Genomic DNA, 17,775 nt, shown 5'->3' with positions numbered 1-17,775 from the left:
CGCCAGAATGCAAATGTTGGGTTCTGGAGCATTTTGGAATTCCTGACAAGAGATGCTCAACCAGTGCTCACCAATGTTTCCTGTTCATCCTGGAAAGAAGTGACGAGTCGAGTGCCATCAGCAGGGTTCTGTCCTGGGCCCGGATCTGTTCAACATCTTTACTAATGACTTAGATGAAGGGTTAGAGGACATGATCATCAAGTTTGCAGACAACACCAAATTGGGAGGGATCGTCAATACTCCAGAAGACAAGAGCAGAATCAAAATGATCTTAACAAATTAGAGAGATGATTGGCCAAAACTAACAAAATGAAGTTCAGCAAGATACTCCACTTAAATAGAAAAAATGAAATGCAAAGATACAGAATGGGGGATGGCTGGCTCGAGAACAGTACGTGTGAAAAAGATCTTGGAGTCCTCGTGGACAGCAAGTTGAACATGAGCCAACAATGTCATGCAGTGACAAAAAAAGCCAATGGGATTTTGGCCTGCATCAATAGGAGCATAGTGTCTAGATCTAGGGAAGTCATTCTACCCCTCTATTCTGCCTTGGTCAGACCACACCTGGAACCACACTGTGCCCAGGTCTGTGCAGGGATTTGTTGACAAGCTGGAATGTGTCCAGAGGAGGACGACTAAAATGATCAAGGGTCTGGAGAACAAGCCCTATGATGAGCAGCTTAAAGAGCTGGGCATGCTTATCCTGCAGAAGAGAAGGCTTAGAGGAGACATGATAGCCATGTATAAATATGTGAGGGAAAGTCAGGAGGGAGCAGGCTTGTTTTCTGCTGCCCTGGTGACTAGGACACAATGAAACAATGGCTTCAAACTACAGGAAAGGAGATTCCACCTGAACATGAGGAAGAACTTTCTAACTGTGAGAGCTGTTCAGCAGTGGAACTCTCTGCCCCATAGTGTGGTGAAGGCTCCTTCTTTGGAGCCTTTTAAACAGAGGCATCTGTCAGGGATGCTTTGAATGTGATTTTCCTGCTTCTTTGCAGGGGGTTGGGTTGGTTGGCACACAAGGTCTCTTCCAACCTTATGATTTTATGATTTTATGATTCTATGAAATCTTCCAAAACACTTTGGATTTTCAGATACAGGATGCTAAGCCTGTGGCACCGTCTCCATCACCTCTTTGCTAGCATGGCCAAGGATCATAAATGCAGGGAGTTGTAGCCCAAACCCTCTGGAGAGCCCAAGGTCAGAGAAGTCTATAAGACTCATCGTATTCTTAATTGTGAGAGCTGTTCAGCAGTGAAAGTCTCTGCCCTGGAGTGTGGTGGAGGCAACTTTGGAGGCTTTTAAACAGAGGCTGGATCACCATCTTTCGGAGTGCTTTGATGTGATTTTCCTGCTTTTTGGCATAGGGATGTCTGGATGGCCCACGAGGTCTCTAGGATTCTATGATTCTATGAAAAGCACAGCACTAGCATGAGCAGCTTTCAGTGAGGAGAGTAGTTTCGAATAAATACAGTTCACTTTGTATTACAAGGGCAGTATGTCCTAGATTGGGGCAGTGATAAAATGTTCTTCCTGCCAATGGAAATACGGCTTAATCTAATTGCAGCAGGATGGATTGCTGTGTGGGGAGGGGAGGAGGGGACTGAAGGAAGGGGAAAGAAGGAATGATGTCATAGCATTAACTTTCTCCTTCTCATGTGATTTTGAAGCATACATTCCTTTCTCATTGAGCACTTGAATTCCTTGATTGAAGGTTTCTTGCCGCAGGTTGGCTTCAGGTTGTTGTTTTAGCTGTAGATGAGTCTTAGATGCTTCCCTGTGAAACAAGCTTTGTAAAGACGTAATGCTTTCCTTCTCTTTACCACCACCCTTGTCTTCATCCTCGTCACCATCACTATCACTTCTTCATTATGATTTGTTATCTTCTTGCATCTTGGTTGTTGTATCATTATTACTCGCAATCTCATAGTCCACCACATTTCTTGACTGGAGCCTTGGACTATTCAGTGATTTGGCTTCTGTCCAAGAATCTAGAAATTGTTGTAGTATAGTTAGATCGCATGCCGTGCTCCACATAGTGTCACTTTTTCTGATTATGCTGTTGGGAACCTATGCTGTTGTAAGTCTGTTTGTAATTTAATAATCTTTTCCATCTGTGGTGAGGTATTTGGTTTCCAAGGGTTTCTACACTCCGTTTCCATCACCAATAATAATGTACTGATTTCCATATTTTGAAAACAAAATAGAGATTTAAACATAGCACAAAACCAGAAAAATATTTGCACCATTTTAAACACTTGATTATATCATTTTCAGTAGATTTTGTTGCTAATGTGAGCTTTCAAACTGTTCTGACTTATGGCAACCCTAAAGGTTTTCTTGGCAGGACTTGTTCAGAGGAGGTTTGACCCTGCCTTCCTCTGAGGCTGAGATAGTGTGACTTGGTCATCCTGTGGGTTTCCATGGCTGAGTGGGGATTCAAATCCTCATTTTCAGAGAACTCATGCAACACCCAAACCATTGCACTATACTGGATCTTTTGTTTTCAGTAATGCAGATGGCTTGAAGGCATCTGCTATCACAGCCGCTTTGGGTCCTAATCCAGAGAAAGCAGTGGCATAGAAATACATTGAATAATCATGATCATAATCCTCAAATACTATCCAGAAAGTAAGGTTACAAGATTTTTTAAAAAAATACAAAGAATGAATATATTTTAATAAAACTTACATGGATTGTAGTATAGGTATTACATTATTTTTCCACATAATCACCACTCAGTTCAATATATTTTGTCATCTGTGGGATGAGTTTTTGATGCCGGTGTCATAGAAGTTTCCCTCCAACTTTTTCAGCCAGTTTGTCACTTCGATTTTCACCTTGTTGTCATCAGAAAAGTGTTTTCTACCCTGGTGTTCCTTCAGTTTAGTGAATAGATGATAGTCACTGGGTGCAAGATCGGGGCTGTGACAAGGGTGTCTTAAAACATTCTAACCAAATGAAGTCAACAATTCTTGTGCTGGATGAGCAGTGTGTGGATGCGTATTGTCATGAAGGAGACAGATTCCCGCCCTCAGTATCTCAAGACGTTTGTTTTGGATGGCTCTGCAAACTTTCTTCATGGTCTCACAATATATTCCGTACCCCTTTTGTCACTTGCTGTCTTGACATTACGTCCTCCCCATAAACTGAAACTATTTCACAATGAATTGCATCAGTGTTCATGCCCTTAGCATTTATGTAGTGTATTACAGTGCAAACTTCTCACTTGGAGGGAAACAGAATGAGGACACTCATCTCTAGCCTTCATCACAACGCCAGTCAATGAGCTACTGATGACAGACACTGCTCGGTCACTTCTGCTGGTTTCCCACTGCATGGCAGTGATACCAACTTCCCCTGCAAAATTTCCCTGTGAGAGCTACGTGCCTTGTAACCTTACTTTCCAGATAACCCTTGTATTAGCCTAATTTTGGCTAAGAAGTTATTTGCTCAGCTTCTGACAATATAGCAAACCCTCTCCATCCATGGATTTTGTATCCATGAATTCAACCAGCCATGACGTGAAAATATACAACAACAATATTTATTTCTATCTTTGTATCTCAAAAAAGAGACTCCAAATGCCTAAAAATCTAAAAAAAGTAAAAGTTGATTTTTCCAGTTCATATCCATTAGGGTCCTGGAGCCAAATTTCAGTGTGTTCCAAGAGCCTCCTGTCCAGTCAGTTAGACCTCCCAGTCTTTAATAATGATTCTATACTAGAGGAGAGCATCTGTCCGGCTTCTTTCCCAGAAAAGTTGCCATTCTAGCATCTCTTGCAAAGATTTAGCTCTTATTTCAGAATTTTATGACATGACTTTTTTTGCAGATGTGATTATTTTTGTGGGAGGTGGGTTGGTTCCAAGTGGTTTCTTGTAATGTAAAAGATAAGTTCTCCTAAACCTGTGTTTTTCCTTAACTACTTTATTTTCTACATGCTAATATGTATGTGTTAGAACAAATCCAGCATAAAGTCCCAGAAGAAGCACTGAAGGTAAGCAATGGAATACCTTAGTATATGGAAAAAGCAAGAATTGAGAAACTCTAATACACCCCCCCCCCCAATCAATATGGATTACATTTCTGAGTTTACCATTGAAACAGGGAAACACAAACAGTTGCTAAAGGTAAAGGTTTTCCTCTGATATTAAGACTAGTCGAGTCTGACACTGGGTGGGGGGTGGTGCTCATCTCCATTTCAAAGCTGAAGAGCTGGTGTTGTCCGTAGATATCTCCAAGATCATGTGGCCGGCATGACTGCATGGAGTGCTGTTACCTTCCTGTCAGAGCGGTACCTATTGATCTACTCACATTTGCATGTTTTCGAACTGGTATGTTGGCAGAAGCTGGGGCTTACAGTGGGAGCCCACTCCGCTTCCCGGATTCAAACCACTGACCTTTTGGTCAGCAAGTTCAGCAGCACACCTTCCGCCACTGGGGACTTCCTGAACAGTTGCTAACCCTATTGAAATGAACAGCTTCCTCCAGAGGTTACCACAGAGTCATGCTGGAGGGCCCAGAAATTTGCTAACCAATTTATTTAAAATTTATTTATAACTTTTATATCCTGATCTTATCTACCCGTGAGGAGCCCCCAGTGGCGCAGTGGGTTAAAGCACTGTGCCGGCAGGACTGAAGACCGACAGGTCGCAGGTTCGAACCTGGGGAGAGGCGGATGAGCTCCCTCTATTAGCTCCAGCTCCTCATGCGGGGACATGAGAGAAGCCTCCCACAAGGATGATAAAACATCAAAAAATCATCCAGGCGTCCCTTGGGCAACGTCCTTGCAGACGGCCAATTCTCTCACAACAGGAGCGGTTGCTCCTGACACGACAACAACAACATCTACCTCTGTAGAGAGACTCAGACTGGCTATGTGATCCTATGAAAATATCTTTCAAAAGCATACCATAGAATTCCTAGTTGACTTTGAAAATCCTTAGATGGAAGACATATTGTTTGTATGTGGGTAGGTGAAAGTGTAACCACAGGAGTTGTTTGGTACTGAGGAACCTGAAGAAGTTTATTTGTGAAACAAGTTTTTCCCAGAATGATGTTATGCTTAAATAATCTGTTAACTTATTGAAAAAAATACATTTACATAATATTTATCCAACTTGTGTGAAATTGGTCTCTATTTATTTAATTTATATATATATTCCGCCTGTCACAATAGTTTTGGACTCAACAATAATCTAGTGAGATGTTTATCCACTTGACAGGATTGTTGTGAGTCTAAAACTGTTGCCCCAAACTTCTTGTAACAGAAGTGGGATTCAAAGGGGGGAAATAAATGTTCTGATTTCTCTATGTCTATATGCTATACCAGGCATGGACAAACTTTAGCCTTTGAGGTGTTTTGGACTCCAACTCCCACAATTCCTAACAGCCTCAGGCCCTTTCCTTTTCTCCCTCAGCCGCTTAAGCGGCTGAGGGAGAAAAGGAAAGGGCCTGAGGCTGTTAGGAATTGTGGGAATTGGAGTCCAAAACACCTCAAAGGCTAAAGTTTGCCCATGCCTGTGCCATACAGTTGTTTTCCTAGCACATTGTACCGAGCGATTGCTTTTCGTTCCTACTGACTCGAAGGCTAGAATTCACTTTTCATGCTCCTACTTCTTAAGAACGTGGCAGGTGTTACACAGAGTTCAACAAGAGTTCTCTCTGTCAAAGCTGCGTTGCTGTGAAAAGGTGTTGTGCAAAAGCTGCATTGCTGTGAAAAGGTGTTGTGCACTTTCCCACCATTGCTTCCATTCATTTCAAGGAAGAATTCCCATGAGAAATTCCCAAAGCATTTTGCTGAAGAGAATCTTGGATCAGGGTTAATCCTCAGTGCATGCATTGGCAGATCTGTACTTTGCCAAGATTGCTTCTGGAGGTATAACTTACACCTCCACCTATCCCTTAGGACACAGGGCTTCAGACTTCCAAGCCTTTATCTTGAACTCTAGACCCTTCACTTGAAAATGTTGGCAATGTTATGAGAGCTGTCGGTTTAGGCAGAATTGTGATGAGAGAATATGCCTCTCTGACTGATTACCCAAATTGAGAAGAGATGTAATATTTTTGAAAGAAAGACAACTTTCCTTGGGTTGTTGTGAGTTTTCTGGGCTGTATGGCCATGTTCCAGAAGCATTATCTACTGACGTTTCTCCCACATCTAAGGCGGGCATCCTCCGAGATTGTGGGGTTTATATATCTGTGGATTGTCCAGGGTAGGAGAAAGAACTCTTGTCTGCTTGAGGCAAGTGTGAATGTTGTTACTGGCCACCTTGATTAGCATTGAATGGCCTTTCAGCTTCAAAGCCTGCCTGGTTCCTGCCTGGAGCAATCCTTTGTTGGGAGGTATTAGCTGGTCCTGGCAGACTACTTCAACTGAGAAGTCACCCTTAGCAGAGCACCTGATGAACCAATCAGGACACAGCATATTATTTGAGAGCACAGAAATGCTGGACCACTCTAACAGCCATCATGTCAGACTACACAGAGAAGCCATCGAAATCCACAAGCATGTGGACAATTTCAACAGAAAGGAGGAAACCATGAAAATGAACAAAATCTGGCTACCAGTATTTTTTTTTTAAAAAAAAACTAAAATCAGGACAGTAAATAAAGAGCAACATTCAAAAACAGGAATTCCAGACAAGAACCAATCAGGACCAGCTAACATCTCTCAACAAAGGATCCCGCAGGCACCAATCAGATAGACTTTGGAGCTGCAGAGCCATTAAATGCTAATCAAGGTGGCCAATTGCAACGGTCACTCTTGCCTCAAGCAGACAAGAGTTCTTTCTCCCAGCCTGGACATTCTACAGATATATAAATCCAATTTGCCTCGTTTCCAACAGACCTCACAATCTCTGAGGATGCTTGCCATAAATGTGGGCAAAACGTCAGGAGAGAATGCTTCTGGAACATGACCATTCAGCCCGGAAATCTCACAGCAACAAAGTGATTAGGGCCATGAAAGCTTTCGACAACACAGTTTTCCTTGGTTCCCTTCTCTTGTTGGTTGAAACATGATATGAAGAATTCAGTCTACAAAAGCTTGCAATTAATGATTGGATGGCTTGCATGAACTTCTGTAAGAAGATAGGGATTTGAAGAGACAGCAAGATTTGCTAGAGAGTTTGTGTGTTATGGTGGCTAGAGAAGGTTGGATTAGAACTTCAGATAATGTCTGGGTTCTAGACCTTTCTAAGACATGAAATTTAAGTCAGTTAGTTTCTCTTAAGCCAGTCTACCTACAAGATTATTATGGAAATAGACTGAGGAAGAAGAGAGCCATACATGCTCTCTTGAACTTCTTGGAGGGCTCAATAAGCAATGCTGTTTTGCTTATCTCTCTATAAACACATTGTACTTTGTTTGCTAACAAACACACACAAAGATAAGCACAATCTGACAGAGTTCAGCCTTCTAAGTTGATTGATGACTCTGTAAATGAAAACAGTACCAGTTAGTTTACAGCTTTGGACTGCCCCTGTTCTGAAGTCGCAGATCCTTCAGGCTTTTTGCTGTCTTTCGTCTTTTGTGTATACACAAACACCACAGTATCCTGCCTTAGCAATGGAGCTGGTCTTTTGTATTAGAGCTTGGTGTACTTCTGCCCAGAGATAGGTGTGGTAGGACAAGGATAAACTGGTTTTGTTCCATGTTTTCAAACACCTGAAAAAGGTGTGTTTGGGAACAGGAAACTCTTGTCCATCTTGTCTTGCCTTCAGTGTATTGTCAAAAGCTATTGCCGGTATTCGACAGAGATACCAAAGTTCCTTAGCAAGACTCCTCATTTGCTCAATTCTGTTTTTAAAAGCAGATGTTGGTGACCTGGAGATCAAGATTGTTGCATGGAATGGAGATAAAATCAAATCCTTTCCAGCTAGCACAGTTTTAGTCATTCAACACCTTCTGTTTACCCAGTTAAAAAACTAACAAGGTAGACAGCATTGGCTGTGTGTGTTTGTGATTAGCATCAAGGAAACAGTGCAGATGGGCAAAGGTTAATCTGTTCTGCCTCTACACTATAGTTGAAGTCTGAAGTGGGGGATGTCCTATAGATGCTATTAAACCAATATTAAAGATAGCAGTAGAATGGAATAATGGCTCATATAGTTAGATCTTTATATGCATGTAAATTCCACCAGGAAAGACCCAATGTCTAGACCAGTGGTTCCAAACCTTTTTTTGACCAGGGACCCATTGACCAGGGATCAGTTGACCAGTTACATAAATTATCTATGAATTAGACAACATGTGCAGTTAATCTTTACATCTTAATTATAAGGGACCACTTTGACCAGAGACCACTCTCCAATATTAGTACCAAAAGGGTTAAGGGCCCGTGTTTGGTTAACTTTAGATTTGGTTTGGTCATTTGGGGTGCTGATTCAGAAAATTGCATTGGATAGATGACATCAGCTCTAGTTTCTGATACAGAACATATGCCACCCAGTAGTCTCCATCTGCTCACCCACAGAAAACCATATTTAATAATCTAGAGCTGATATGGTAGTAGTAATATTTTGTGGATAGTCAGTTTCTCCCTTCCTGTCATCCCTGTTGCCTTGGCACTATAAGAGGGTTTCATGAGACCAGTTGCTGCGTGGTTTTAAGACAATGGTGTAGTAATTGTAAGGCTGTGGACCATATTTTCATTCTTGCAGACCACTGATGGTCCATGGACCACAGGTTGGGAACCACTTATCTAGACCAAGGAAGACCACAGTTCTTCACATGGGTTCTGCAGGTCTCTAAATCTCATGGATGAACACCTGAAGGGTAGCTGGCTAACTAGTCTTCCTCTCTAGGAAAGAAAAAAATGGGTCTTCTGTTTGTAAATCTGACTATTTGTGCAGCCGTAAGTTGGCTCCATGGTGGGAATGATTGTGGGCTTCATGTGGGATGACATTCCTCCATTTAGAATGGGGTGGAATTATTGTAGCTCCCACCATGCCAAGCCACCATAATAGTGGGGAAATATGTAAGGAATAGGATGACAGGATAGCAGACCCTAATGCTAGAATTGTAGGGCACTTCTCTTTGCCTGCTCTTTGTTATTCTGAGACTCTTTTGTAACCATTGCTTGCTCCACATTGAATAGTGTTCATTATTTTGCTCGCTTTTTCATTTCAGCATGAGAAGTACACCAGCCAGCTTCAGATGAGCTTTAAAGGCACAGCGGTGAAAAGGGCGGAGCAGCCAATGGAGCAGAGTGGAGATCCTGAGTCATCCCAGGCCAAGCTGGAGAAAGGAGAGAAGAAAGCCACTACAGGTAACTACCTAAAAAAACACTCAACTAAAATTGTAAGGTGTCCTTCTCCTTTTGTTTGGCATAGAGTGAGCTTCAGCCCTACAGTGGAAGCATGTGCTACAGATTTTGCATGTTGACAATTATCTTATGGGACTTAAGCAGTAAACCTGGATTCTTCTTACTGACATTGAAATAAGATCTGTTTAGGGAGAACAAAGAGCTATTATTTACTATTCCAGAGAGTAAAAATAGATCTAGTGGGTTTAAGTTGTAAGGCTGTAAATTTCAGGTGAGCATCAGGAGAAATGCATTGATGGTAAAAATAGTTTTCATTAGTGGTCTCTGCAATGGCATTGGGTCTGCACGGAACTATGATCAAAACATTCTAGATTCAAGTGATGTTTGATGAGAGCCCTGCACTGTCTCCCCATAATGCCTGATTTTAGTGTGGGCCAGCTCTTTCTCCTCAGTTCCTTTTCATGTATTGTGTTAGGAGCTTCAGAGACTTTCTGAGTGAATATACAGTAGAGTCTCGCTTATCCCACGTTTGCTTATCCAACGTAGTCTGCCTCCCACCCGGATCCACAGCTGTTTCAATACATTGCAATGTTTTGGTGCTAAATTCGTAAATACAATAATTACTACATAACCTTACTATGTATTGAACTGCTTTTTTCTGTTGATTTATTGTAAAACATGTTTTGGTGCTTAATTTGTAAAATCATAACGTAATTTGACGTTTAATAGGCTTTTCCTTAACCCCTCCTTATTATCCAACATTTTTGCTTATCCAACATTCTGCCAGCCCATTTATGTTGGATAATTGAGACTCTACTGTAATATTGCAGATAATATAAACAGTAGTAATTGGAGATAGAAGTTAAAAAAAATCAGAACAATACTGGGATTTGGAGAGATAGCTATGACGGAACTAGGCAAGGTCCAGATGTGTAAAGATAGATAACTGAATATTAAAGTTAGGATTGTCCACGCCATTGCCATTATATTCCACTTTTCTTTCTGTGGTTGTGAAAGCTGGGCAGTGAAAAGGAAGAAGTGATATGAAGGTGTGATGTTGGAAAACAGTTCTGTAGACAAATAAATTGGTCCTAGAGCAAATGAAGCCTGAACTCTCGCTAGAAGCCAAGAAGACTAAATGAAGGCTGCCATTCTTTGGATATATCACACGAACACATGACTCATTAAAGAAGACAAGAATACTTGATAATATAGAAGTCAGTAGAAAAAGTGTAAGACCATATTCCAGATGGATAGAATCAATTAGGGAAGTCACAGTTGCCATGAGTCTACAAGACTTGAACAGGCTGTTGAGGAATAGGGTCTTGTAGTTGATAATGTTGATTGTTTTTACAGTAGTTTTTGGGTTATAAGTGTCACACCTCAGAGTAGAACCATCTTGCTTAGGACACCAAAGAACACACCAGCAATAGTCTTTATGGTTTATTAAAATAAAAGATAAAGCGTTCAAAAGGCAAAAGTATATTTCAAAAGACCAATCCAAGTTAACATAGGCAAACAAGATCCATGAAGACAGGCAAGGCAAAGTCCCATGAGTAATTGACAAAGTCCTGAAACATGAACATGAAAAGCTGCAAGATAAATCCAAAGTCTCTTGGTTGAAGCGGGAAGTTGCTCTGACACTGGGGCACATTCAAACAGCCTGTTTAATACTCTTTGGACAACATGAAGGCATTCCTATGCCCCCGAGCCTCCCTTTCTCACCTGCTAGCGATTCTGACACTCCTTTGCACTTTAAATTCCAACCGATCAGCTCGATCTAAACCACCGGCTTCATCAAGGTCAATTCCTTCATTAACTGGGCGAGAACTATCCTCCCTTCCTACATCAGGCACCTGGCTCTCAGTAGTTTCACTTTCCCCAGCGTCATCCCTTGCTGTGGGAAACAACTGAACTTCTGCCCCCTGTTCTTGGTCTTCTCCGTCTAACACAGGGACATCCTTGCTTTGTATCTGACTCTGAATCCGAATCCCATCATACCCATCAGAATCACTGATACATTGTGATTCCAGCCGAATAAGCATGGATAGGTGGGGTTAAATCCATTGATAGAAGTGCTTGTGGCCTCCAAGCCACTCTTCTTGTGGCAAAGGCTCTCCAGAAAGGTCTGGAGTTCCTTTTTCAGGCAGGAAGTTGGACTACAAGACCTTCTCCAGCTCTGTGATCCTTTGTGTCACTTGTGGGTGGGTGGAATAGAGTTCTTCCTATTATTTTTCAAAGGCTGTTACCCTTTATTCACATTAATCCCACACTCTTTTTTTTCACATTTAAAGCATAACTGTAATGTCACCTGGAAATGAAAATATCCTGAGCAAGCTTTCCTGAGAGCCAGTTTCATTAAAATCAGCAAGACCGACTTTGGGGAATTGGATCTTTAATGTGAAATGTATTATTTATTTCTCTGTCAGCGAATTTATTGTTTATTTCAAAGGTTTTTTAGTCTTTCTGTAAGGGTTGAACATATGAATCAAAACTATTTCTACCAGAAAAGTATTTTATCTCCTCTATGGTTTTTTTTCTCCTCTCCCTGGGTGTTCCCATCATGTTTTGTCATTTTTTATCATTAGTTTAGATATGTAAATGAGCTTTTCCACAAAGTTACAGGCTGGACAGGTTTGTCCACTGTTTTCCTCTCCCATCTCTTATTACTTTGTAAAAGGAGCATGAATGACTTTGGTGAGTCATAGGCCTCTTTCACACTACGTGAAATAAAGAAAGGAGTCCCCTGCACGGATAGATCGTGCCTGCTTCGCTGCTCCATCCCACTCGCACTGCATGATTGTTGTGTTTTTGGTTCCTTGTCACAACTTCCAGGGTGGCATGTGACATGGGCCCTGGATCTCGCTTGCTTAAACCCCCCCCCCAATCGGAAGAGGGGGGAGCATCCGGTGGTTACCGGGGGTGCCGTGTTAACGTTACTCCGGTATTGTGCCGATGGCACCCTACGTGGAAAGTGGTATTGGTCAGCAGCGGGCTGCCCGATTCAGGAACCAGGACCCATGCATGGCAGCCAACCCTTGTTCCTGTAATCTATAAACAAGTTGCGGCCAGTTTATGTGTGGTCTTTGGTTCTGCTGGCTGGAGATGTGTCGCCCATATCCATGCAACTGTGTATTGTTAGCCTATTTTGAAGACCTTCTATTCCTCTTGGAGCAATTACAGGAAAATATATCTGTTCCATTTGCTATTAAAAATACGTTTCAGTTGCAGGATAGAAATGATCCTTTACAGGCTGTATGGAGGCTGCTCCCAGTTACAGCAATTCTTGTGACCTTAATCTTCCATGCCGTGTATTGTGTCCTTGTAAAAATCCCCACTAAGCCGGGATCGGGTATTAGAGCTGCCCTTTCCCTGTTGGATTTTTACTTGAACTCTGTGTGTGTTTGTGTTTATGTGCTAGACATACTTCTTTCTCGTTTCCTACTCTCTGTTCTGAGGACACACCCTCCCACTCACCATCGCTGGTGTATTTATATCAGGTTTACCCATGACAGTGGCAGTTGATGTGGCAGGTACCATACCGCATGACTACAACGCAAGCCAGACATACCCGGCAGGAGTTGTTTCTCTTCCTCGTGATTAGCTGTGACAGTCACAGAGGGTGAAAGGAGGCTGCCGTTTCCCTCCGCCTCGAATGAAACAACCCAATGGCAGCCGTCGTAATGTGAGCCGGATCCTCTGTCTGGTGTCGCAAGACATAATTGTCTTCCCTGGAGTTAATCCCTGGCATAATTAATTTTTGCATCCATTGCCTGACCAGCTTGGCAGCCACTGGAGATTACACAACTACATGCATTGTCCTATGTCTTGGCCCTTTGCAGCAGGGCATTTTTAATTCTCTAGCTGGTCCTGTCAATAATTGAATGGACGGGGATGTGTGTTCAAAGTCCCATCAATACTGAACATAATTGGTGTGTACCAAGAAGCTGAAGATAGGTGGGGATGGGCGCTGCAGCAGAGCATTGCTTGCTAGCTCTTTCCTCATGGATACCTGTTGGCCCTCTTCAGTTTATTTCCGCAACATCTTTGAGAGTTTAACATGATTTATGGCTGCCATGGATGTGTGGCTGTATAAGCTGTTGCTTGAGGGCCATGTTGTAATCTCCTCCAAAATGTGTTGGATTCAGAGAACGAAGATTCGAATGAGCAAAGGTCATGTTTGGCTGGATCTAATAATATTGTAGGCTTGGAATGCACATGCTTTGCCTCTCAGGATCTCTGAGAGGAAGTCTTGGAGACTTTTTTTGTCGCAGGAACAACTTGAGAAACTGCAAGTCACTTCTTGTGAGAGAAAATTGGCAGTCTGCTAGGACATTGCCCAGGGGATGCCCGGATGTTTTGATGTTTTACCATCATTGTGGGAGGCTTCTCTCATGTCCCTGCATGGGAAGCTGGAGCTGACAGAGGGAGTTCATCCATGCTCTCCCTGGATTCAAACCTCTGACCTGTCAGTCTTCAGTCCTGCTGGCACAAGGGTTTAACCCAATGTGCCACTGGGGGCTGCTAGTCTTGAAGATGGAAGTAAGGGTTCAATATTCTGCATCTACACTCTAGAATGGATGCAGTTTGACATCATTTTAGCTTCCATGGCTCAATGTTATGGAATTCTGGGATTGGTGAAGCATCACCACTGTTTGGCAGAGAAAGCCTTGTAAAACCACTACCATGATTTCATAGCCTTTAGCCAGATCAGTTAAACATGAGGAAGAACTTCCTGACTGTGAGAGCTTTTCAGCAGTGGAACTCTCTGCTCTGGAGTGTGGTGGAGGCTCCTTCTTTGGAAGCTTTTAAACAGAGGCTGGATGGCCATCTGTCAAGGGTGATTTGAATGCAATATTCCTGCTTCTTGGCAGGGGTTTGGACTGGATGGCCCATGAGGTCTCTTCCAACTCTTTGATTGTATGATTTATTATTATTATTATTATTATTATTATTATTATTATTATTATACTGATCTCCCCAAAGGGACTCAGGGTGGTGAACAACAAAGTCAGCAAACATTCAATGTCTCTGCCTGAACAAAACCCTATGATAGGTTCACCATAGAATCAGCATAGGTATGAAACAATTTGAAGACATGCAACAACAAATTTGTATCCGTAGTGTTGGTGAGCATTGTTTTATTTTAAATTATATTTCTTCCTTTTCCTCCACCTTATTGCCACCTACTTCATCATCATTATGTTATAATTATAATGATTTTAATCATTGTGATATAATAAAGTGTAATGATGAGTGACAGCCATCACCAAAGCTTAATAAAAGGTGGAAATAAATTCAAAAGTAGAGTCATAGTATCTTAGAATCATAGAATCAAAGAGTTGGAAGAGACCTCATGGGCCATCCAGTCCAACCCCCTGCCAAGAAACAGGAATATTGCATTCAAATCACCCCTGACAGATGGCTTTTAAGCTCTGTTTAAAAGCTTCCAAAGAAGGAGCCTCCACCACACTCCGGGGCAGAGAGTTCCACTGCTGAATGGCTCTCACAGTCAGGAAGTTCTTCCTCCTGTTCTCCTTTCTTGTAGTTTGAAGCCATTGTTTCGTGTCCTAGTCTCCAGGGAAGCAGAAAACAAGCTTGCTCCCTCGTCCCTGTGGCTTCCTCTCACTTAAGTCCCATCACGTAAGACAAGCCTTCTTTCAACTTGTCACTTGTCTCAGTTCTAATGCTGAGGAATGTCTCTTCTCAAAGCAAAAAGTGGATTGGTGCAAAGTCCTTCAGATTGCTGGATGCTCAAAGCTGTGAATAGCTTCAACTGGGGAAAGCGTTAACAATACTGAACCTTTCCCCTTGATGCCAAAGTCCTCTCTCCAAGGCGTTTATCATTTGTGAGGCATAAGGTGCATATGCCAGGTTTGTGGTTTTGCAGCTTGGGCACTTATTCTAGCTTACGTAGGCCTCCTTTTCATCTCCTTTCTTTCGGTGGGTTTAAGTCATTAAATGGAATGAAGAGCGTAATACCTTTAGCAGCAAAGTGGGCTTACTTAGTGATGGCAGAAAAGCTGCTTTCCAGGGAAAACTGCTAGGCTAAGCCTCTAGGTATTTAGTAATTTGCTTCTAGCAAATTAAAGCAAGGACTGTGGTGATAAAAGGTTAGTTCACTGGGTTGATGGTTTTCTGTCATTGGTTAGAACCCAGAAACAAATAATGCCAAAGCCAAACATAATTCTGTCTTCTTTCTCACCATTGAATGCAGTGTGTTATGGTTTCAAAGTACTTGTTTCTTTGAAGACACAGCCGGTAGCTACATCCTTTTTTTTCTGTAGCAAATGCATGATATTGCCTCTTCCAATAACCAAGAGGAGCATGCTTCCAAATCAAAACTTTGCTAGTCTACTAGGGCTTATTTTCAGGGGATGTCTTATTTTTGGAGTTTTTACCCATTCATTCATTGAGGTTCTATTAGAGATGTAAAATTTCTACAATTTTTGAAACCACGGAATAAGAATTTCCTCCCATTTCCTGCGGAAGAATTGAAACAAAAAATGGTGTGAGTATCCATTATAAATTGAATTGCACTTTTTAAACTGTAGGAACACAAAATGGATTATGTACATAACGTAAAACAGTGACATAATCGTGTTTGGCACAAAATTACCATGTTCTGTGTATTACAAGACAGTTTTATTCAGATAATAGTTACAAATGGAGTGTCTATTTAATTTTTGTTTTCAAATTGAATTATAAAATTTCAGCTATATGAAACCTTTTTGATTTTGCTAAGGGAAAACAGTATAAAGACTGAAGGAAATGGCACATTGGCATTAGTAAAACACAGAAAAAACATTTTCCAATTCAAGCTTTCTATGGTGTCAGGCAAACATATAAGACATTAATTCCTATTCTTGTTACAGTTTTTACAAATGGCCTAAATAATGGCACTGAGTTCCATCTGATCTTGGAAGGGTGATCCCTCATTAATGGGATTGGAGACCACCAAGTAATTATAGATAATGTGGGCTATATTTTGGAGAAAGGAACTCGCAGTAAAACCATATCTGAGTATTCCTTGCCTAAGATAACTCTATTAAATTTGTGGAGTTGCCATGAGTTGCCATAGTGACTTTTCTAATGCATATTCACAGTTACAACTCCCTCCGGCTCCCAGTTCTGGATTGGAACAGCTGTGAAGGAGAGTGTTCATTTCTCTTTCCTGTGCTCTTTGGTCTTGATCTAGATTAGGCGGGTCAAACTCGTATTAATCGAAGGCCACATCAGCCTTATGATTGCCTTAAAATACAATCTGTGAACACAGAGGGTCAACTATAATTTATTTACAAAATTGTCTGTGCTCTTCAGTTTTCGCCAAATTTGGATCCTCAGATGTTATTGAACAACAGCTCCCATCACTTTTGATTATCTGCCATGGGGAGTGGGATAATGAGAATTGCTAGCCAACACCACTTGTGACTCTGAAGTTGGGAAAATGTTAAAGGACATTTTTGAGGTCAGACACCATATCCACAAGCCTTTTATCTAAATCTTAACCCTACCATTCTGACTAAATAGAACATACTGCAGCCTTCCAGATGTTACTGTATTTCAGCTTCCATCAGCTGTAATAATAATATCTAGTAATGAGGAATACAGGAGCCGCAGTCCAGCATCTAGAGGGTCACATAAAATAACATGTTGGGCCGGATTTGGACCGCGGACCTTGAGTTTGACACATGATCTAGATCAAAGCATCACACCTATTTTTGAACAAAAATGAAGAAAATGATTACTAGAAATACTTTTAAATTAAAGTGTGCCCTTATTTTTAAGTGCCTTCAAGTTGTTTCCAATGTATGTTGCTCCTATGGTGACCCTATCATTGGATTTTCTGCGGCTGAGTGTATGTGACCTGCCCAGGCTCATCCAGTGGGTTTCCATGGCCAAGAACAAATAGAACCCTGATCTCTAGAATCGTATTCCAATACTCAAAACCAGTACACAGTTTACTCTTGGTAAACCACATCATGGAAATACCTGCATTGTTATTTGATGTATCTTATATATGCCAGTAGACACTTGAGGAGCAACCTTTGGTAAAGAGTATTACTTGCTTTGTAGCTATAGAGTGGTGTAGTTTTTGGAGGGCCTGACTGTGACTCTGGAGAAGATTCATAGAATCATAGAATCAAAGAGTTGGAAGAGACCTCATGGGCCATCCAGTCCAACCCCCTGCCAAGAAGCAGGAATATTGCATTCAAATCACCCCTGACTGATCCAGCCTCTGTTTAAAAGCTTCCAAAGAAAGAGTCTCCACCACACTCTGGGGCAGAGAGTTCCACTGCTGAATGGCTCTCAGAGTCAGGAAGTTCTTCCTCATGTTCAGATGGAATCTGAATGCTTGCTTAGCCGGAACACCTATTGAGTGACCTTCGGACAAGTCACACTCTTAGCATCGGCAATGGCAAACCTTGTGATAGGCTCCCCTTAGGGATGCCATGGGTTGGGAATGACTTGAAGACTCAGCAAGCTTTATTGAATCCTCAGTA

At 41.7% G+C, this 17,775-nt stretch overlaps 1 protein-coding gene across 7 annotated transcripts in view; it reads left to right on the top strand.

Annotated features, from left to right (window-relative positions):
- CEP170B (centrosomal protein 170B) overlaps nucleotides 1–17,775 on the top strand; it is a 119,018-nt gene that overhangs the window by 42,368 nt on the left and 58,875 nt on the right. For all 7 annotated transcript variants that reach the window (XM_067463033.1, XM_067463036.1, XM_067463035.1 and 4 more), the window contains exons 5-6: nucleotides 3,944–4,000; nucleotides 9,136–9,274. In XM_067463033.1, the coding sequence (XP_067319134.1) occupies nucleotides 3,944–4,000; nucleotides 9,136–9,274 (196 nt within the window). The remainder of the gene's footprint in view (nucleotides 1–3,943; nucleotides 4,001–9,135; nucleotides 9,275–17,775) is intronic.

Source organism: Anolis sagrei, chromosome 1, assembly GCF_037176765.1.
Source record: "Anolis sagrei isolate rAnoSag1 chromosome 1, rAnoSag1.mat, whole genome shotgun sequence".
NCBI lineage: Eukaryota > Metazoa > Chordata > Lepidosauria > Squamata > Dactyloidae > Anolis > Anolis sagrei.
Note: the sequence above shows the minus strand (reverse complement) of the source record. Positions and strands in the feature narration are given on the sequence as shown.